Raw genomic sequence first — 22986 nt, forward strand, 5'->3', positions numbered from 1 at the left:
TTGCCAACAAGCAGCAATTCATTTTTTATGAAGACAGGGACGAACTCAACAGTGCCTGAACTTTGTATCTGATCACTATCACCACAGTAATAAGAAAATGTTCTTATGCATTTTTGTTAGATCTCCATCAAAATAAAACAAAAAAAGAAAACATCTTTAATTATTCAGAGTTAAAATCCCATTTATTAAACTGGGGAAAAATGTTTCAGCCCTCAACTAAACTCAACTCCTGATAACTGCTGTTGATGTATTTGTCAGTGATTTTAGGTAAGCTGCACCAACAGAGTTGTCAAGCTGTTTTGGTTGAATTTTGCGCTGCCATGATTTTTAAATCACTGCCTTATGTTTCCATGTGTGACTTGCATAACTGCATTTTACGCTGTTCACATTGTTTTCAAATTTACATTTTCATTTGGTTCATTCATTTAGATTTTGCTATCAATATGCTACAAATAAAGATGTCACATAATAAATGACTGGGGCAGCACTATGAAGGAAAAACAAAAACAAGCCAACACACACACAAAAAAGTCTTTGCCGACTGAATTTAGAACTAAATTTAATTAGACCTCAAGAGTTCTTCAGAACACGATCTGCTTGTAAAGCCATATTCTTGGTTAGAAATGAAATAAGATATTTTCTCCAAATAATGGCTTGAAACTTTGACCATGTAATATTTTTTAAACTAATGATTGAGGATTTTCCCAAACAGTTCAAGTGCTTTTCAATCTTTGCAATGATATTCATATGAAAGAGGCTGTATTGACTGCCACATCACTTGATCAGCTCTTTACACTGTGTGGTAGAGAGCCGCACATAGAACACGGTTTTAAATTATACCACTTTAAAGCAAAGCGGACATTTTTCAAGGCAGAACAAATGTTTCTGTCTGCAACACAACTAAATGGAATAGTACTGAAATATGTAATGGGCTAAACTGTCAACAAGTCATATCAAAACACTGCACATTTACAGAAGGAGCAAAACAGTTTATTGACAAATGAAGCTCCCTCTCATCTCATATATCTTCCACATTTAGAAAGAAAATGCTAAAGCTACAAAAGTATATTAGGCGACGAGCTGTTAGAATATTATTGTAGCTTAAATGATGAAGCAACTGTCTTGCGTTAACTCCTGTTGGTAAAATAAAATTAAAAATCTGACCCTAGGCCAAATAATATTAACGTAGTCTGTCCAATATTGATGAAAGGTTCTCTATTATTTTCATTAACTTTATATCCAATTCAATTATTTATTTATTTTACTTTTATGGTGTATTAGACTGCATTAGCATCTGAAAACATATAAGGTTAAAATAACTGGTTTGATAATGGGGTAAAAAGAACCATGTTGGAAAATGTGGCATTTCTAATTTAGTCAGACTGAATGAAAATGACTTGTGAAATGTAAATGAGAAGAAATCATTCAATTGTTTACAATCTGTAAATGTCCTAGAAAGCTGGAAAAGCTTCAAACATTTCTCACACATTTTGAAGGAAAACAAAACAAGTGGCTTTGCAGTGTTTGACTAAAGTATTTGGATTTTATTTAACTGGAAGATTTAGTCAGTTTTGTTTTTAATTACATGGCTTGTTACTAGAAGGGTTACTTTCTGAGAGAAAAACAGACGTAAGTACATTCTGGATTAAAACGAAGAAAGACATTTAATAAATCTCATCTGTTGACAGACTCTTGTTATCTTGTTCTTAATTTCAAAGCTGCCATTTAATACCTTGTCATTTTTTTTTCATTTCACACATGAATGCATAAGCCTATACCTTACTCTTCCGAAAGTATCACAGATGTTGCTTCTTGAATGGACCTTTCCTTTCTCTCATTTTTCTCATGCTCCTCGAATATTTTTAGCATCCTTGCATGCATTGTTGCATGTCGTGGTGTTCTTCTATTTGACATCTTAATAGTTCATCACTTGTAGCCATGTAGAGAATGTTAAATAAAGCTCTGATGTGTAATTTGTCGCTCCACAAACAGTTCTGCTCCTGGCCTACCCTGGGAGTTAATGCAACAGATTTGTCATACACAAGCCAGGCACAGCTTGAGGAGGAGGAAAAAACACCTATTCAATCTGAATTTCAATCTCCATAGGGCTCTATGCAAATGCACACAAGCTGACGCTCCCTCTCTCTCAAGTTGCCTGAACACACTGATGGAAAATCCAGGCGGCGCATTATAGTGTATGTAGAAGCCCAGACTGGCAGGTAAAAGGTGGTGGAAAATGAGAATGAAGCGGGAATGGTCTCACATTTCAAGAATGCATAAGCAGGCAAAACTAAAACCAAAATAAATGCAGATACTTGTCGCAGGTAAGGAAGCAAAAATCCATTTTGATCATTTCCTCCTGAAACCCCTCCCCTTTCCTTTCTTGTCTCTCATTGTAGTACCCTTCAGCATAATGTGGATACAGAGCCTCTCGGAGGCTTTTTAGGGAATTGATGGATAATCAGATGATTACATAGAAAATCTCCATTGAGGACAATCCTTCCCGACAAACAAAGAGAAAGCTCTTTAGTTAATAAATAGGCTGAGAGACAGACGGAGGGAGTGTGTATGAGAGGGACTAAGTAAATCCTGTCCTAGGTTGACAGTGTAGAGCCAACTCTCAATCACAAATTTAGTTCATCCAATCTGCCCTTGTATGCATATGTATCTGTACATATGTGCATATGGAACACACTCAGAACCACATATTTTCATACATTGTATATAGAAACAACCATTCATTTCCTGTTTAACACTAAATCAGAATCACATTTTGTATGTTACTATGTCAGTTATGATTTAAAAAATTATCTTCCATGCCAAACCTATGAGCAAAATAATATTTTAGAGAATTTCTTCACATTCAGTTTACACGCACTAAAACAGGGAAAGGTCATATGATAATGTCGTGACTTTGTAAGTTTCTAATTAACCTTCATGTTAAAAGGAGACAGCTGTGGATTTATTTTTAGGCATTTTTAGCTGTGGAACACAAAAAGGTTTGGTTTCTCCCTCAATATAGTTTCTCAATGTCTGAAGTTGCCCTGTTTGTCTGTTCAAACAGTATAAATACCAGTCTAGACGAACATGCTTTGGTGTGAAATATGCAAATCAACCCCAGGACAACAGCAAAAGACCTTATGAGGATGGTACTTAAAGCTGGTAAGTGTGTCCTCACCTACGTGACTAATGATTACGCTACTTCAATCAGGTACAATGGGCCAAATTTCCGCCAAACTATTGTGAGAAGCTTGCGGAGAAATATACAAAATGTCTGACTTAAGTCATATAGACTCACTTATAGAAGAAACGTCTGTCAAATACTAACAACATATCTGTTGTCGTGGCCATTTACGCAAAATTTTGTGAATTGTAATTTCTAACAATTTAGTTTTGTCCTTTGGACAGTTAAATTTATATTTAAGTTAGTTTAGAACCAAAATCTGTAGTTAATTTTTATATTTGTAATTGTTTAGATTACTTTGGTAATTATTAGACCCTCCTATTGATTTAAGTAATTAAGAACACACCGGGCGCTTGGTGGAAGTCTATTATTGGTAAATGTCCGGTGTGATGATGGGAGGTTTTTGTAAATCTTTTTTTTTTTAACACCTTTTGAACTTGAAATGTCAGATTACATTAGCTTTTGTTTTCAACTAAATTGTAAAAGATTTTTAGTAATTATTTTGTCGATATTTTTACAAGTAAAGCACACATATTTTTTTCAAACAATCAAGTCTGAAGTGCATGGAAAAATCAAACCACCTGTTACCACCCCACGGCCTTTGTTGGAAATGTTTGGTTTTAGAATCTAGAAGGCCGCAACATCTGTAATCTTCTGAAACATCTTTAACAACTTTGCTTCCCATGCTAACATTTACAATATACGAATAACTGATATGTTTAACTGATTTGAAACAGGAAAGGTTTTGCCTAATTTAATAACAGTCAGTGAGGTAAAAAATGTTATGAAATCTTACTTTTGAATGAAAAAATTTGTAATAAAACACAATTTGACACTGCTAATAAAGAATAAATTCCCTTGTGGTTTGGTCTATTTTATTGGTTTAAAATGCTTAAACCAGATTATTATTGTGGTTGACAGTAAACACTCTGTTATTTGTTAAATAACAAAGAGGTTATTTGATGAAGAAACAATTTGTGATGGTAAATATAATTACAAAATGCTGACTTTAACAGCCTAATTTTACACTGGGTATTTCCAGAACAAAGCAGTTTATCTAACTATGGTTCACCAAAAATATTAAGACAGCTTGAAAAGCTTGGTATATCATCATATTTTTCATGGTAATTTGGATTCTGGTCTTAAGATTAAAGGGGGGTTTCTCTGGGTATTTGGCTACAACTTCATAGATTTCAAATAGCTTACAAAATCATCAGAGAATTTTTCAGCATATAACCACTATAAATAATAAATGATTGTTACATCTGCATTCACTGGATGCATTTTGATTGCATGCTTCAAGCAAAGTTATCTAATCAAAAGTCCTCATCGCTCCTCCGACATACAACAGTCAAATCTGAGTGATTTGAGGTCGACCCAAGTCATGCAACATTTATATGTGAAAATGTAACAAAAAAAACCCCCACTGAAAATCTTAGATACCCATTATTTCATATGCCTTAAATGTTAAGTTAAGGTGTATAATTAACCTCACAGGCAATACCTCAAGCTGACAACTTGAAAGCACTAATAATCAGTCAGTAGAAATCAAAGTATAGTTCAAACACAATACATAGTGGCCCACAGGAGCAAGAGTTTTGAGTTTTTGCAGTTGCCATGATTTTGGATTTGATTATCCACACAATGCAGGCTGACTTGAGTCTTACACAAACTGGCTGAACAAATAATACACAAATAATTTATTTGGATATTGCTTTCTTTTATAAGCAAACTTCACTCACAAAAGAGGCAGAAAAACAGGTGACATACTGAGTTTAGTAATTCATAGAGATGCATATTTCAGAAACAACCTTCAGAAGCACTTTTCTATAGCTGCTTTTGGAATTTTCACAACAATAAAGATGACTTATGGACCATTCTTTCCTTAAAGCTGTTTCTTTTTACTTGTATTTCTGGGACGCCTTGATAATGTCAAATAGCCCACCTAAGGTTATGCCATAGTAACTCAGTTGGATGAAGGTCAGGATTCTGACTAAGGCACTTGAAAACAGGGTCTTTTCTTACGTGTGTGCTTTATGTTAGGGTCTTTTTACATCAAACATGCTGCATTTTGCACACGGTCAGAAAAATGTTTATATAAACTGTTCAATAAAATTCCTTCCAAAAACTGAAGGTAATTGTGTTCTTAAATATGAAAAACCATCAAAGCCTTAAGTCAAAATAAAGAACATCACCATGTTAGACATGGAAAATGTACAGTTAATGTACACTAATTTATTCTTCAATATATTTCTTAATTATAAAAGAATATGTTTGTTTTAATTTTGCACATCAAAAAACACAACGGAATGACAAACCAAAATTTGAAAAAAATTTAACACAGCCTCTGGAGGTTTATAATAGCTTTTATCATAGTGCATCATCAAATTAAATGCAACGAAAAAATATAACATTCAATTCTAATAATTAACCAAATAGAGTACAACATTCTAAGAATGTAATAATTCAAAGTTGGCAGATATAAATGTGCATACACTTCCATAATAAAAAATACACCTCGTCAAAAAAATAAAAACTGTGCCAGTGATAACCAAGTTTTACACAAAAAAACTTTTCTTAAGTCTATACCTGATCAACAGCAGCTTTAGGACTTTTTTTGTTTTATTTTTTTGTTTTTACCCCTCCAGGGGGTCTTTTGTGGGCACTAGTGTCCCTTATATGAAAGTAGGCTGACAGGAAAGGGGGAAGAAAAAGGGGAAAGACATGTGGTTAATGTCGTCGGGTCCGGGAGTCAAACCCGCGACAGCCGTGTCAAGAACTCAAGGCTTCCAAACGTGGGTCGCACTAACCACTACGCCACCACAGCACGCCCAGCTTTAGGATTTTTAAAAGACATATCCAAAGAATATTAAATTGTCTAATTGCTGAATTAATTTTTTTAGCTGCCAAACAGTAAATATAGCCTAACATATGCAAAAAAATATTTTATCTTGTGTATCTGCTTAAACTAGCTTCTCCAAAATATTGTTGATTTACTGAAAAAATGAGACAGTAATTATTAAAACTTTTCATTTTCAGATAAAAGAAAAGTTGCAATTATACGATTAATAAGTGATGTTACACTTTCTGATGATTCACAAAGTATACAAATCAAAAGGTTTGACCAAAATGCAGAAGTTGGTGCTTATAAAGTTTGTGCATCGTTTATATAAAGATAAGAAATTGACATAAAAATCAAGAGATACTGACTAAATGACTGCTGTAGGACTTGAATGGTACAATAAAATGCCAAGATTTTGACTGGATGGCCACAACAGTACTTTGGCCTGTTCTCTAACTTCCACAGGAGTGCTAAATTGACTGGCATAGAATATTTTCAACCTTAAATACTCGTTCAGGCCTCTCTGCCTGATACAACTGCTCTGCCAGCCTTGACTTTGGCATCAAACTAGCTTCTGGCACTCCAAAGCAAAACAGAGCAAAAAACAACTAGTAGGTAGATGCAAATTCTCGGCCAAAAGCTAGAGAAAATCTTCCTGAAAGAAAGGTGGGGTGTTCAGTAAATTTATCGTTCTGCAGTTTTGTGTTATAATCTTGAAATGTAAAATTAAGATTATCATAAAACAAGTGTCATTTCACCACATGCCACCTCCCATGGTCAAGTTATTGCCATTTTGCTGCATTTTGTGTCAAACCTCTTTACTAGGGAAATCAAAATTCTGTTGGTCAATAAAATACCTTTACAAAAATATCATTCATTGTTATTTTGGCAACATAACAGCACTAATACTGACTGAAACCCAACTTTCACAAGCAGATATTTGATGCTGTGAAAAAGTATTTGTTCTCCTACATATTCACACAAAAGAGCTGTTTGAATTATTTTTATTTCAGGAAAAAGGCTATCAAAATCAAATTCACCCTGTGTGAAAAAGTAATTGGTGGCAACAACAGTCATGAAGTGCCTGCAATCACTAGCAAAATCTTTTACATTGCCATGGAGAAATTCTGACCTACATTTCTTTGCACAATTGTTTTAAACCACTACACTTGATAAGCTACCAATCATGAAAAGGTTCCCACCGTTAGATTTTTTTTCTTTTGTGTGTGTGTTTGTTTTTGTTGCTTTGTGTTTTTTCCTACAGCTGTTACTCTTCTCTTTGCAATGCTTCCAGCCTCCATCAAGATTTTTCTGAAACATATGTGACAAATCTATACATGTGGATAATTTAACAAAGCTTCCCATCCATCCATCCATCCATCTTCTTCCGCTTATTCGAGGTCGGGTCGCGGGGGTAGCAGCTTCAGAAGGGAGGCCCAGACTTCCCTCTCCCCAGCCACTTCTTCCAGCTCCTCCGGGGGAATCCCGAGGCGTTCCCAGGCCAGCCGAGAGACATAGTCCCTCCAGCGTGTCCTGGGTCTTCCCCGGGGCCTCCTCCCGGTGGGACGTGCCCGGAACACCTCACCAGGGAGGCGTCCAGGAGGCATCCTGACCAGATGCCCAAGCCACCTCAACTGGCTCCTCTCGATGTGAAGGAGCAGCGGCTCTACTCTGAGTCCCTCCCGGATGGCTGAGCTTCTCACCCTATCTCTAAGGGAGAGCCCAGCCACCCTACGGAGGAAACCCATTTCGGCCGCTTGTATCCGCGATCTCGTTCTTTCGGTCATGACCCAAAGCTCATGACCATAGATGAGGGTGGGAACGTAGATCGACCGGTAAATCGAGAGCTTCGCTTTTTGGCTCAGCTCTCTCTTCACCACGACGGACCGGTACAGCGCCCGCTTGACAGCAGACGCTGCGCCAATCCGCCTGTCAATCTCCCGCTCCCTTCTTCCCCCATTCGTGAACAAGATCCCGAGATACTTAAACTCCTCCACTTGGGGCAGGACACCCCCCCTGACCCGGAGAAGGCACTCTACCCTTTTCTTCCCATCAGAACAGAGCTTCCCATCAGAATTTATTTCTTTTAGACCTAATAATATGCAATGTGTGCATCTTCTTTCAATGGATGACTTGTAACCTTTAATGTTCGCCCAATGTTTGGATTTATTTAGCTTATAAATGCACTATTAAACAGAATCAGCTGTTTTAAGTGTGCTGTCATGGTTTAGCATCTGTGTATTTTGAATTTGGTTATAGCGGTGTGTATTTGACTCAAATCTTGAGTCATGACTTGCTTTTCAGTTTGCCTGTTTTTACTTTTTCTCAGAATGAGCAGCCAAGCTTGCTTTGCTTTCAGTCTGAAATTGTTAAAGATTAAATCTGCTATTTCTTTATGTGGGGGGAAAAAGCTGCAAAGTTTGTTGCTTTTGTCCAGATTTTGAATGATTGATTACTCTTCACAGCTGCATTAGAGACTTCAACATTACTGTAGTAATAAAGAATGGATTTTAAATATTACACTTAAATGGGTTGTTATGTTTTTTGGACTTTTGAATGCCAATGACTTTGACTCTTTTTTTGTTTTCAAAACTCTTTAACTTGAGACATGTTGCTTTTAGATCTCTTAGCATAATTCATGTTGTGAGTTAGTGAAACAGAATGTTAGTGAAGAATGTTGTCAAATACACATATGGGTTTAATAGAGAGGACATTGAAATTTGATTATCTAAACCAAAGTGTCACAAAGAGCAAGAACAGGATTGTGTAAGGTACAAAGAACTGCATATTAAATATTGCTGTGCTGCGAAATTATAAATCTTACAAATGGTTGTTTAGGGTTATTACTGAGTTGTAGCTTCACAATAATTTCTTCAAAAGATCTTTTTTATTGAATCATAAACAGAATTATAAACCCAATACCACCATAGAGGATCCTTGGATCATGATTGTATAACAGACAGCGACAGACTGACTGTGCCTGGCATCTAAAAACTTGTTCTCTTCATGTCTTGTAAACACACTTTGATAAAATTATTAGATCAGAATTTTGTTATTTAAAAGATGAGGACAGTGTGATTATACTCAAATTTCTTCATTTTAATGTGTAATTTTACCTCATGGACTGTTTATAGCTCAGAAGATGAAGTACGTTTTCCACCAACTGGAAGGTCAGTGGTTTGACCTTCACTGTATAAAATGTGTGAATGGGTTAATCTGTACCAGCCTGCAAAGTGCGGCTGGCCTTAACGACACAAGTAGCAAAAATGTCTACTTACAATTATGTGCAATCAATCAAATTACACACACATTTATTTTCTACAGATGTGGCTTTTTGTACTTCAGAAGATAAACAGTGCATTGCGAGAAAACATATGTCTCCTGTAATCCATTAAAATGAGACATGTTTGTTTGTTTGATAAATGAGAGTCATTGTATTTGAATGATCTCTAACACCATTTGCAACAAGATTGATTTGGCACACAGCTCTCTGTAAAAGCCTTATCTTTGCGAGGAGTTGACAGGCAAAGTAAATTGAACAGTCTTTACCTGCATTGACTTCCAGTAACCTCCTCTTCTTCTGCTGTCTCTCCTGCTTTTCACGCTCAGCCTTCTCCTTTGCGGCCCGTGCTCTCCTCTGCTTCTCCTCCAACTCCCTCTGCCTATAGTTCTCCTTCAGTGCTTGCTGTAAAGGAAGGGGAAAAAAGTGATGAAAAGATGGAGAAAGAGAAAACATGACAGACTGCTAAGTTGGGTTAATTACAGTAGTGTAGGCCCTGTCAAAGGCAAAGGCAGCTGTCAAACCACACAGACGTCTTTATCAGGCACTATTAAAGTCAGATGACGCTTCTAAGGTGAACTGTCACTGTGGTCTTGGCAGACATAAAATGGCTTCACAACAGAGGCTCCAGACGCTAGAGAGTCATAGGACTGCTGGAATAATAATCCTGCAGTTTGCCTCTGGCTCCTTTTATAGACAAAACAACTGATCCTGTTATGCAAAAGAATCTCACAGCTACATTTCAACATTGTTCTCTCCAACCCTTATTTTTAGGGGCAACAACATCCTTCCTGGTATTCACTTATAGGCTAACGGTTTAAAATAAATTGCTGAACAAATTGTTGTTCCTAAGTCTAGAGATTAACAACATGTTCATCCTCACCTGGTTGCTAATGTGGGAACTTGTAATTGCAATGCTGATAAAGTGAGAAGCAACTTTCAAAAGTGTAACTACAACTGTGCAGCAAATGTAAACACTTTATACTGTTAAGGTTGTGTGAGTGTAAAACCCCTCTGAGTATTTTCTGCAACCAAGAAATTAGTGCCAATAATAAAACACCAACAATGTCAGACAGTACCTCTATTCAATAAATAAGTTGTTAAATATTTAGTTATATACATTTATAGAAGCATATATTAAACAAATTATTGTATAATTATGAACTTTTTCAAATTGTACAATATACATATCTCAATAACATGTAGAAATTAAATAAAAGCATATATAATTATGTTTGTTTTTATAAGTTGTTGTGCATTGAATTATATTATTGGTCTGCCTTCCCCATCAAAGTTAGTGAGCGAAGAGACAAAACTGCTATACAGGCGAGGTGGCAGGTCTGCAGTTGGTCTCTAGTGACAGTTTCAATCACTTCATTGTTGGCTGTAGCACAGCACATATCAAAATAATAAATTAATATTGAAATATTTAGTCAGACAATTTAATCACTGACTTTATAAACAATTTTAATCAACAGGCACTTTAAACAATTTAAAGTTTTAGTTATTGATTTATATATTTAGCTCTTTAATTGTAAGTTTAATGAACTATTAACCGACCTGTATGAATATCATTAACATTTTTGTACTTGTTTAGTTTTACCTAAACTATTATTCTAATTTGACAAATTATGCATAGCATGTCTAGCCTTTGACAGATCTAAATCTCAATTACATTGGAACAAAATGGTTTTGATTTTTCTTTTTTTAAATAGCTGAAGCTTGAAGTCCTACATAGTAGTATACTACAGAATAGTATTTCAAAAAAAAGAAAATTTGTTTTGTAGTAAATATGCATTCAGTTGCTGGTAGCTGGAGGCCTTTGTGTGAGTGTAAAGTAAAATGACATTGCAAAATAATGCAAGACATGGTACACAAGCACTTCTAAATCCAACCTGTCCAAGTAGAATGATACAGAAGATAACCTCCATACATCAAACCAAAGAGGAAACGGGCTCTGTAATCTCTATTGTTAAATTTCTACAATGTCAATAGCTCAATAATCCCCCAGCAAGAGATATACTGCATATGATTTAATAGAGTGGTGGCCAGACTGCCATCCTGATCAATAGCCTGTCACTGAAAGCGAGGAGGTCTGGGTTTTCATCTAACATCCGACTTCTCCCCCTGAATCGCCCCTCCTGCTGTAGTTACACAGCCCATCGTGAGTGGCACGAATAAGAAAGAATAATAATGATGCTAAGACTACATAAAAGGATGTGCAGTAAAAAAAAAAGAAACACATGCTTAACGCTCTACTGTAGTATACAGAAAAACTCAAGTGGCACATTAAAAAGGGATAGTTGTTTATTGATGCCAGCTGACAATATGACTGCATCAAAGTGACCACTGTTAGAAATGGCACAGTCAACTCGAATTCAAAAACAGTTCAGCGTGATCAGTATAACGTCAACAAACCACTTGCAGAGAAATTGCAACCTGAACAAGACAAACATATAAACCTTTCAAATTATCGCTCTTAATCTGTACTTCAAAACTGTGTTTTCTAAAGCTGAGGTGAGTAAATCAACTATTGCGTAATGCATACTATTAAATATCTACACAATTTGGCCTCCTTTACATGTTAACTGTAGGTTGTTTTATCAGCAGATTGACCTAAAAGCACTGTGCTCCCTGTCTCTCTGCTAAAGGTAAAGTTAAAGATGAATATAGGTGCTCTCTGCTATTTATCATCAAGAGCACAGAAAGGGAAAAAAATACCATAGAGAATTGGAAACAACTTGGCAGAAAGCTGGGGCTTAGGTAAATAAAGAAATAAAGAATTTGGTGCAGAGCTATTCATCACTTTGTGGAACAGTCAAAAATTTGATTTTTTTTTTTATGCAATTCCAAACTTGAAGAATCATAATAGTTTAAGACAAAGTGTGTAATCAGGGTCCTAAAACGTTCCTATCATTAAACCTGACAGTTTAAATAAGGTATAATGACATACAAGCTTCTATTAAACCACAAGTCATGTGGGAATGAGTCTTAATATCAGCATGCTACAAAGACTGTGTTTAACTTAACAGTAATGAGCATGGTTATCAGCATCACAAACATTACTGCTAATTAGATTTATTATACCATTTTATTTAAAGCAACTTGCAGCCGGGGAACACTGTCACATACTGATAAGCGTATCAGAGAAACTGAGGAGTTCAGTGTTTTGCTAAAAAATAATCTGGCACATGATAGCACCACTGTAGGAAGCCAACATCTACCTGGAATCTGACCCATCTACGGTTGAGGAACAGATCTTTGTTTACAGGGTTTCCCCCAGTGTTTTATAAGCCTGGCGGGCCACCAGGCTTCATTTGTGCCCCCACCAGGCTAAGCATTGCTTATTTATTTAAGTCTTTTTAAAATGTTTGCATTTTTTTAAGACTTTACAGTTGGTGTTCAGGTGTTAATCTTCCAATCTTTCAATAACGCATAAATATCAAGTGATATTTTCAAATTTCCTGTCAACTTTCAACATTTTTTAACTCAAAAACATGACAGATGGCTTGATGAATAACTGCCCCATCACCCAACCACCGGCCTTAGCAAGTTTTCTGAGGGAAACCTCGATTTGGTTTCAGTAAAAGAGTACGGTTGTGGCAGCATCATGCTAAAGGGTATTATATAACTTGAGCTTCTGGCTACCTGGTCACGACTATCTGACCCTCTGATTAGCTCTGCTTTATTCAAATTACTACTTTTCTAAACTGATGGGTCCTAAAAGGGTTTATGAACAAAAATTTTGGAAACTTATCCATGTACGAAGATAGTAGTTCTAACAATTTCCCATATTGAGGTCAAGGAGTTTAGTAAATTTTAGAATTTAGATTTTGACCTAAAATGTTTACACACTTACAAAAATAAAATAAGTTACGTTCTCAGTACAGTTTGCAGAAGAGGTTTGAAAATACAAATGACAGTCTCCAATTTGAAAGGAAGGTAGTACAGCTCAAAGGACATGAGGAAGATGAATGCCACATTACTGTGATTGAAGCTATTCACAGCACTCTTTTTAACTATTTTTAAATGAAGGCCTCTGTGTCATAAATTTTCCTCTGAAATGATGGAATGACTATTGGTTGTTCATGGCAACAATTTCTTCACAAGAGAACTTTGCAATAAACGAGAATCTGATTTGGTACAGTAAAGCGGAGGCAAACACTAAGAGAGGGTGACAGAGGAGTCATTTAATACTGAATAGATTTTCAGTAACAATTAGGACCAGCTCACACCTACACATGCTTGCTAGTTCTGAAAATGTTTCAGTGCTTTAGTGCTCCCCACCTTCTAAAGAATTATGACCTTAAACAGAGAAACAGAACCCTTATTCAAACGATTTTGTCAAAGATTTTACACATCATCACTTATTAAGAAAAATGATTCATTGGTACAATGTGTATCCTAATCCTTCAACTTGTCTCTGTCCTTTAACTAGATAGATAGCACCCAATGATTAGACCCAGGGTTTTGTACTACACTAAAGGTTGAATGTTCATCTTCATTTTGTGAGCAGCTTCGAAGATGAGCAACTGGAAAATTATTTAATGCAAAAAGTTTGAGTTGTTAAAGTTAAATTCTTTTTGGAACACACTGCATTTTCCATTTCATCCTTCACATACCCACATCTTTTTGTAAGTGAGTGGTTCTCATTATGTGATGCTCAAAGACTATTATTTCATACAATGGCCAAGCACATAAATTGCTTAAGTTGACATGGGTTACTTGATGATATAACTATCCAAAGTTCTGAAATCATCTGCCATTCATCATTTTAGTCCAATACTGTTGAGAAAAAAATGTGATTTCTTTTTTCTTCTCAACGCTTGTAAATACAGTTTTTTTTATCACCTTTTATAAGCAGAATGAGAGTGTGTTGGTGTACTTTGGTAAATGTTTGCCCTCTTGCCCTCTGCCTAGTATCTTATGTTGTTGTGCATATTGCCTTTTAGGGTTACAACCTTTAGACAAGAGATCTGTAGTCAACAGCCAATGACAATGTGCAGATGTGAGGACAATAAATATATGGCAATCAAGTTGCATCAGTCTTTCTCATCTCTGCTCTCAGTGTCAAAAAGGTGGAGGTCTGAATAGCTGAGCCGCACACGCCAGGCATCATAAAGCAGAGCAGAGTAATCAGGTGTTCAAACTGAATGCAGCCATGTGGTAAAACCTTCCTGCATTACAAGGTGGAGGTGTCCCTGTCCTTATTTGTGCTTTAGAACCACAGTAGTCTCACAGCAGCAGGACTTTCACTAAATTAGATTTAGGATGCATCATTAACTGCATTGTCTGAACCAACTTCGATTTTGTTACACTTTGAGCTAGTGGGAAAAAGGACCCAAGTTAAAACACTCAGTACAATTTTGCACTTATTATTTAATGTCATTCTGTATTGGTCACTGGTCATTTTTGACCAAGACATCCTCATCATGTTCTCCAAGCTTCTGTCAAATCTGCTTACTTAATTTGCATTCATCAATATTTTGAGACTTTTAGTGCATTTTGTAATTTTCATGAAGAAATCCAGGAAACATTTATTTTCTGACTTCAAATTCATTAATCTCTCTTTTGTCAAGACATTCTTTTATGAACATAAAATGAATGCTACCACATTATATACATTCTGTTATATTTTCAATATATATTATTTAAATGAAAGAAAGAAAGAAAAAAAAATAACTAGCTCACTAAGATAACTGCCCTCTGCTTTTCTTCATCACTGCAAGTCTGCTTCACCATCTTCCTCTCCTGGATGTCCACTATTAGATACGCTCAATTGGATTTCTGTCAGATGTGCGGGCCTCGCCCTGGGTCTTCTTCCTACGGGTGACTGCACTTGCTGCATGCGTGCACAAGTATGTGTATGTCTTTGAGCTTCGTGTGCAAATAAAACCAAACTGAGCAGCTCTTCCTATAAAACCGGCCCAAATGAAACAACATCCACACACTAACAAACTATACAAGCATGCATGCTTTACGAATTTAATACACACATTCAAGGGCTCAGTTTGCTTTGGGGATAAGACTGGAGACAGCACAAAGCTATTAGCATGGGCCTTGGCACAGTGGGGTATATGCTGACACAGGTTTGACCGAGAGGTTACGATGCGGAGATTTACTGTATGCCTGTGTTCGCTGACCTGGCCATGGCATTTCCCAAGACATGTCTGTGTGATGTGACAATTTGTACGAAATGCTGAGGGTGTAAGCTGCTTGTGCCTTGACCTATCACAGGGAAATAAATAGCTACCTTGGGAGTGTTGATCTTATAATGCAGGTCTTTATAACACTTGGCTTGTTCACCTTTCACAAGCAGAGTCATTAACCGTTATGTTTGGTCAGAGCATAAAAGCTAAAGCAGGACACAATGCCAAGAGATGGCACTAAATGGCTGAAACCATAGCCAAAGAACTGGTTTAATTTTCTACAGTTAATTAGCTGATAAAAACTGTACATTGTGAATGCATAGGTCTTGGTTGTTAATTTATTTATATGTTGTTAATTCAAATCTACACCAAACTAACCTATGCAAGTATTTTTAAAAAACTAAACATCAACACATTTGTATTGTTAACATTAACATTCAACTGTGAATTTTTCAAGCATAAAAATGATCTAAGGCTGTGGAAATAAATCAATGTGTCTATACATAATTGCCTCTTAAAATGTCTGAAGAAATTAGGGCTAGTTTTTGATGTTCTATTTTTACAATGTTGAAACTAAAAAAGGGAATGAATTCTCTATTGCACGTTCACTTGAGCAAAGTATATACAATTTATTGTGACAACTCTAAAGGAGGAGTCAGAGGGCTTATGTTCTGGCCCAAGGGAGTACATGAATTTTCCAAAATTTGGATAATAAGACTCAACTAAAAGAAAAAAAAAAAAACATTTCTGCGGTATAAAAAGGGCATGGAATCCATTAGTGTCTTTAGGGTAAATGTTAAGTTTGGGGCAGTGCAAGAACTTTAGTCGCTTAATTAGCTACTAATTTATGTCATGTTCAGTGACCTATGCTACTAATCCCCCTGATTTAACACAGTGGGTCAGCACAAATTCAGACCTCAAAGCAGCACCACATAAATAAGTCTAAGGAGCAGAGCAATAATATAAATGCCTGGTTGAGAGTGAACAAAGCATTGCTCACATTGTTCTGCTCAACACTGCATATTAGAATATTAAGGTTATGGAATCGTACAAGAAGTTGTTTGTGTCCCATTTTTATAATTACAGTGCAACAGCAGATTTTTTTCATATCTATCGCAATACTGCTGAAGATTAGGATTGTTTGGTGCCCATATGCAAGCAGGACAATTCAGTAAAATGTGGAAACAACTTAAGCCACAATCAAAATAAAGAAAGTGAGCCACCGTTATGTACTGACTGAGTAAATTGTTTTAGAGTAAAGAACTGTTTTGTCAAAGGCTTTCATAAACATTACAAAAAAGGAGTGGGGAGCTAAATGCAAAGGACTGTTCCAGTGTTTGATTTAGCATACTTACTGTGAACATGGAACGGAAGTTGCTGAGGTCGGTGAACAACTCCTCCACAGACGTCTTCTTGGGATCAACAGCAAAGTACTCCAGCAGGTTCTGATACATGGTCTCCATATTGCTGTGCATGATCGCCAGCTTTCCATACTGCTCCTGAGCCACTTTGCTGAAGCTGTAATGGGGTGTATGTCAAGGTCAACAAGACATCCATCACATATTAGGGCATTCATCCAATGCTGATCAGAGGATTCTGTAGGTGGACAGCAAAGACGAAAACATTCGCTGCGGTTTTTTGGAATGTGAGGAAATCAGTCAGATGTAAACTGTGATGTTGCCATTAGTGGCTCGGATACAGTCTGTCAGGTTGCTTTCACAGTGTGTTCGCACCCCTGCAGCCTACACCATCAATGTTCAGCTTCTGGCAAGTGTCTTAATATATCTCACACACATAACCGCTAACATAAACTCAAGCTAAGAAAAAGGAAGCACGGTCAAATATGCAGAAAACACTGAAATTCTCAGTTTTGCTGCATTGAGCACTGATTTTATAGAATGTAATATTTATGTAATTCTCACTTTCATGAGGGTGTCATTTTGAAGCCCACCCAAAAGCTGCAACATGTGCTCACACTGTCTATGTAAAACTTTTAAGCACCAATATGTCTTTGCATCTCAAAGTGATTTTAAAGCAGTGAAATGATCCCTTATTAAAGAAAAGTCTAATAACTACAGCAGCCTCCAATGGCTTTAAGTCGCTTGCAGGATCTGACTGAAACATCTTCACAAATTCACCCAGGTGAGGCAAGGAAAAGGATAGCTTCTTATTCTTTGGCGTGTTTGTGTGCAGAAGGAGACAAATATTGTAATAGCTCTGTCAACGTGTGCCGTAGAGGTGTCAGTGTGGGAGCGAAAGCGCTGAAAAGCACCGTGCCAACCATCAGGGCATGCAGTACTGTGGAGGAAAGTCTGACTCCATGCACACCTCTAAAATAATTTCTGAAATGCATATTCCTGTCTATCATTTTCACATGCTTACCATTGTGAGCTGAAAGTCAAAACTTCTGCAGCGTTACAAAAAAAATAAATAAATCCACATCGCCATCAGTTTCATATTTTTGAACATTTCAGATTATGTTTCCTTGAAACATCCTGAATAGGCAATCAACAACGTAATGGCTACCACTGTCATCTAATGGCAGATAAGAAGCAGGACTGTGAGTGTGGTGTCATACAAGTGTGTGTGGGCAGCATTCTGGCTGATTTTGCACCTTCATTATAGCTCAATTGATGGACCTATTTGAGGTTTGGCTCCAGCTGAATCTGGCTGACGATGAGACTACCTATTCACAGCTGGATAAATGCTGTTCGATAGGCTCTCCGCCCAGACCGACTTGTCAGTAATATGTTTCCAAGCCAGAATGTGAGGAAATTTAAGGAATTAGGGAGGTCAGTAGGAAGAAGAAGAAAAGAGAGGGGAAAAAAAGCTAAGAGTTGAGGGTGATGAGTGTTGTGGAGTGTAATATCTGTCCTCTTTTTGTTCCCCCATCTCCTGACTTCTTTCCTGTTCGAGAGAAACCCGCAGCTCTCCGCAACTCAATTTCAAGGCCTTCTTTCCCTCGAGATTTTCCACTTACCCCCCCACCCACCCGGTTCCATCATTCTTCAGTTTCCATTTCTCCATCCCCGTTCTGTTTTTGTCATGATCTGATCTGCCACCTTTACAAGCCTGAGCTCAGATTCAGATGTGCAACACCAGCCCTGATGACCCAGTATCTGTGTACTTAAGAGGGGCGAAAAGTGAAAAGGAAATTTTCACCTGAGACATCCTGCAGCCTCTCATGTTTGGCCCGACAAAGATGTACTAAAGAGTAGACAAAAAGTAGTAATTCTCAGAAATACTACTCATAATTCTGAGAATTTTCTTCAAACCACACTGGTGGCAGGATCATCTGTCACACATCTTAGAAAGAATATTTTTTAAGAGGCTCACTCTGAACAATAACAAAAACGTCCTCAAGATGAATTGAAAAACATTATTTGCTTTCACTGAAAACTGACAGACATTCAGTAATGATCACAAGATGGAGCATACTTTAAAGAGCATCATTGCACAAAAATGACTGACCTTTGGATAATGTGAGTAAAAGAAAGAGGTAAAAATATAAATTATTTCTAGATAATTGAGAGACTTGTACTTGAAGCTTTAAATCAATACTGTATAACAGTATCTGGCTAATGTTCAATAAAATTATTATTTTTATATGCCATGTTACAACCTCTTTGTACTTCATGTGAAACGTACTGTACATACGACATGAAATGAATAATAATATTAAAGAGAAAGGGAAATGACACATGGTTTCCTTTATTCCTTTTTTTTTTAAACAAAGAAAAATCTGAAAAATCAGCCACGGGCACCCTCAGTCTACAATTTATACTCTCTCTCCAATTAGATAAAAAGCATCTTTTAACAACAAGTTCAGTGTTCTTGCCACATATTTTCAGGTGGACTTACATAGGACTGGACTTTAACTGAACCACACAACACATAATGTGATTTGATTTAAATCACTCCATTTAAGGCCTGACTGTTTAAAGTTATATTTGATATTCTGAAAGTTTAATCTAGACCCCACTCTTAACTTTTTACAGGATCAGGTTTTCTTCCAGGACTGTCATGTATTTAGTACAGCCCATCAGATCTGACCAACTACCCTGTCCTCACTGAGCAAAGCATCCCAACCTGACCCTTCCAGGGATGCTGAGTTTAGGATGATGTGCAGAGTTAGTTATACGTCTCACATTCTGTCCTGCATAAATACTAAATACCTCAGTTTTGGTCTCATCCAAGCAGAGCACCGTCTTCCATTGATTGCGTCAATGTGGCTTGTGGGAAACTGCAGACATAAATTCTGATAGCTTTTAATAAAAATGACTATTGCCAGGTTACCCCAACTCTGCCCCGCACTAGATATCATTTAGGGATACCAAAATGAAGAAATAAAATAAATAAATAAAAAATAGAAAATATATGTATTGCTCAGGTTATCATTCAAACTACTTCTCAATCCAATGCTTCTAAAAACGGTTGTAAACGGCATAATGGAGATGCATTGTTGTGATGACGTGCTGCATCTCGGAAAAAGCAGGAACTTCTTGAAGAGACATAGGCCAATTACAAGGCAACAAGTTGTGAAGTCAAATTTCTTTAATTTAATTTATAATTTATTTTAAATGCTGTGTGTATTTGTGATACACACTGTATTATCATAACTGGAGGTAATATAGTTACTTGCTATTTTATAGCACAATGTACCTGAAAAATACATAATACTTCACCTTAAAGCCCCTCCACACACCATGCAAGTACAAAAATACAACAGTGATAGTTGCTTGAAATTCATTTTGTCTAAGTTGCTCTCAAGTTCTCTGCTAACTACTTCAGGACAAGTCATCAGTGCCCCAGCCCCAAGGCTGTTGATCAAAACTACATGAAGGGGCCAAGGAACAGAGTGTATTATTGAACACACCTGGCCTGAGTCGTACCTGTCAGCCTGATCCTGTAGAACCTTCTCAGAAGACAATGAATAATTTATTCTGCTGTCAAATGCACACCAGCTGTCAGCAGTGGACTGAGGTATCCCGAATGGGCAGCGGAAATGTGTTGACTCTGTTCATGCATTAGCACTTTTGTTTCTGGATAATTAAATGTCAATTCAATAGCATAATACAGTACTGCTCCTTAGGGATAAACAGCGTCTACTGTCACTTCCAGAGTTTAAAAAAGTGGAGCACCATATCTTCTCCTCCAACCCTTTGCCTTTTGTTTGAAGTTGCATTCACTCTTAAGAACCCTTCGGAAAAAAGGAAAGAAGCTGAGGGAGAGGCTGGAATAGTGAGTTGACTGCGGAATGGGATGTACTCATTACTTGTGCACATCATCATTGATAATGAAATGGAAACCAAGTGTGACCAAGGCTGAGGACGCAGCACATTCTTATCTTCCTATCTTTTTCCCCCCAATAGAATCTACACAAACTATACTAAATATTCAAAGGATGTGATGGTGGAAACTTGGAGTAAGTCCAATTTATTGCATCTTAGCAATATTCTTTTGACCTCATTTATCATTTTATTTATTTACTTATTTTTGCATTTAACACATTGTATACTGCCCTCAAGCAATGAAGCATATGCATAAATGTGAAAAAAGGATATAGTCATTTTGGTGAGAAACATGTCGTTAGGGTCATCGGTGGAGGAAAAAGTCTCCAGGTCTCTCTCGAGCTGCAGCAGCTGCCTCTCCATCTGCCTGAGGCTCTTTTCCAGATTCTCTGCAGAGACTAAAAGACACAAGCACATATTTTCAGCCACAAACACGCACATTTATGGTGGTGGACCAAAAACAAACGTGATATAATGTGAGGAGACACAAGCAAGCAAAACAGGACAATAGAAAAGACTGGGGGAAAACAAAAAAATAACAGAAAATGAATGAGAAAGCCGCCTCACATACAAAACATGATTATTACGAGTTCACTCGGTGCCAGAATTGTTGAGGGAATAAATAAAATACATACATCAGAAAATAAGAGCATGTATAAAGCCCTTTTTTAATTATGTGCATCTCATGGTTGTCTAAAATTGGAATGCCCTTTCTGTATTGAAAAGAAAATTATGATTAGGCTTCAAGGTCTTTCATTCTTTGAATGTGCTTCTACCAACAGGTTTATGGATTTTACACCAGGAGAGGACAGGAGAAGGCTGAATCTAACTTTCTGTTACCTTGGTCATGGCTGACACGTTTGCTTGTGAGTGAATACAGCATGTGGCTTAAATTACCCTGATTAAACTCTGCTTCACAAAAAAAAAACATAAGCTGCTTAATCTTAAGTAGTTTCACATTTCCCTTGATCCTAATAAACGCTTTACGAAAAAAGAAAAAAAAGAGAGTAGCTTAGCTTCTCTTTGACTTTGTGACATAAACCCCCTTTAGAGAGGAAAACCCACTGTGCTAGATGTTTTAAAAAAAAACACAGAGGCCTGCAATAGCTGATGTTGAAAAAAAAATTCTTTACATTTTGATGACGAGAGTTGATTTAGTCTTTTCACTGTGGGTAATGGCGAGAATCTAAATAAACACAAACACATTTACGTTTCTAGATGGCACAGGGATAAGAGCAGGTGGGGATTTCTGTCATTTATAACTGAGAAAATGACAAAGCGGAAACAACAGGATTAGAGAGTAGAGGAAACTAAATTTAAAGCAGTGAATACATCATACCACACATGTACTTGCCAAATTATTTGCACACTCCCCTCCTCTGTAATGTACTTTATTCTGTTGTTTTCAGTCTAAGCAACAATTTGACTGGACCATTTCTTGGTTTAAAAAAAAAACAACAAAAATGTAATTTTTTTTCTGTGTTTTGGAGCATGTTTTTATCCTGTGAGGAGCCATTCAAAATACCTCAGCAATATTTTGTTTGTGCTGGAGAGAATTTGACTTTTTCTAGGCTTAACAGAACAATAGAACCTGTAACCTAAAGTACATTCTTCTTATTACACCAGTTCAGCAAGCCTGCGATGGTTTTATGATTACTTTTCCCCTATAAAAGAGAAGATTGATTTCTAGAGATACTTTGGTTAAGTAAAGATCATTAATTGGATGTCATAGCATCATTAAACACACTGCGTCTGGTGACAGAAAGACACCAACAGACAAAAAATCTGGCTAAAACAATCAAATGATTAATAATTTTTATAGTGACACTAAATTCATCTACCCAATCTGAAAATACTGTACTCCTTCACATAGTAAAAACTAGGCTCGGTCTTGGTGTCACACATCTGTCCTTTCATACATCATAATTATGCAAACTGGAAAATTAACAAAGACATGTTAAAGTATATTGCCTTGGAAAAGTATTCATACCATTCTTTTAATGTTATGAAAAAATAGTAACTACTTCATGTTACAAGCACAACCTCCTCCTTAATCAAATAGTTAGTTCATTAGCACGCCTCTGTGTCACTGAGCTGCTTGCTGAAGAGACTATTCAGCCGTTTGATATTAATCTAAAATTTGCAGAGGCTACAGATGATCCAAGTCTAGGGCAGGGGTTCTCCTTAGAGACAACGGCACTAGATATAGAGCCAGAACGATGGAATGGAATGCTTTCATT

At 36.8% G+C, this 22986-nt stretch overlaps 1 protein-coding gene across 5 annotated transcripts in view; it reads right to left on the reverse strand.

Moving 5' to 3' along the window:
• LOC114143617 (protein diaphanous homolog 3-like) overlaps positions 1–22986 on the reverse strand; it is a 164028-nt gene that overhangs the window by 55359 nt on the left and 85683 nt on the right. For all 5 annotated transcript variants that reach the window (XM_028015837.1, XM_028015838.1, XM_028015839.1 and 2 more), the window contains 3 exons: positions 21020–21144; positions 16811–16975; positions 9576–9711 (listed from right to left, as the gene is read on the reverse strand). In XM_028015837.1, coding sequence (XP_027871638.1) covers positions 9576–9711; positions 16811–16975; positions 21020–21144 — 426 coding nt within the window. The remainder of the gene's footprint in view (positions 1–9575; positions 9712–16810; positions 16976–21019; positions 21145–22986) is intronic.

The sequence above is a fragment of the Xiphophorus couchianus genome, chromosome 4 (genome assembly GCF_001444195.1).
Source record: "Xiphophorus couchianus chromosome 4, X_couchianus-1.0, whole genome shotgun sequence".
NCBI classification, from domain to species: Eukaryota; Metazoa; Chordata; class Actinopteri; order Cyprinodontiformes; family Poeciliidae; genus Xiphophorus; species Xiphophorus couchianus.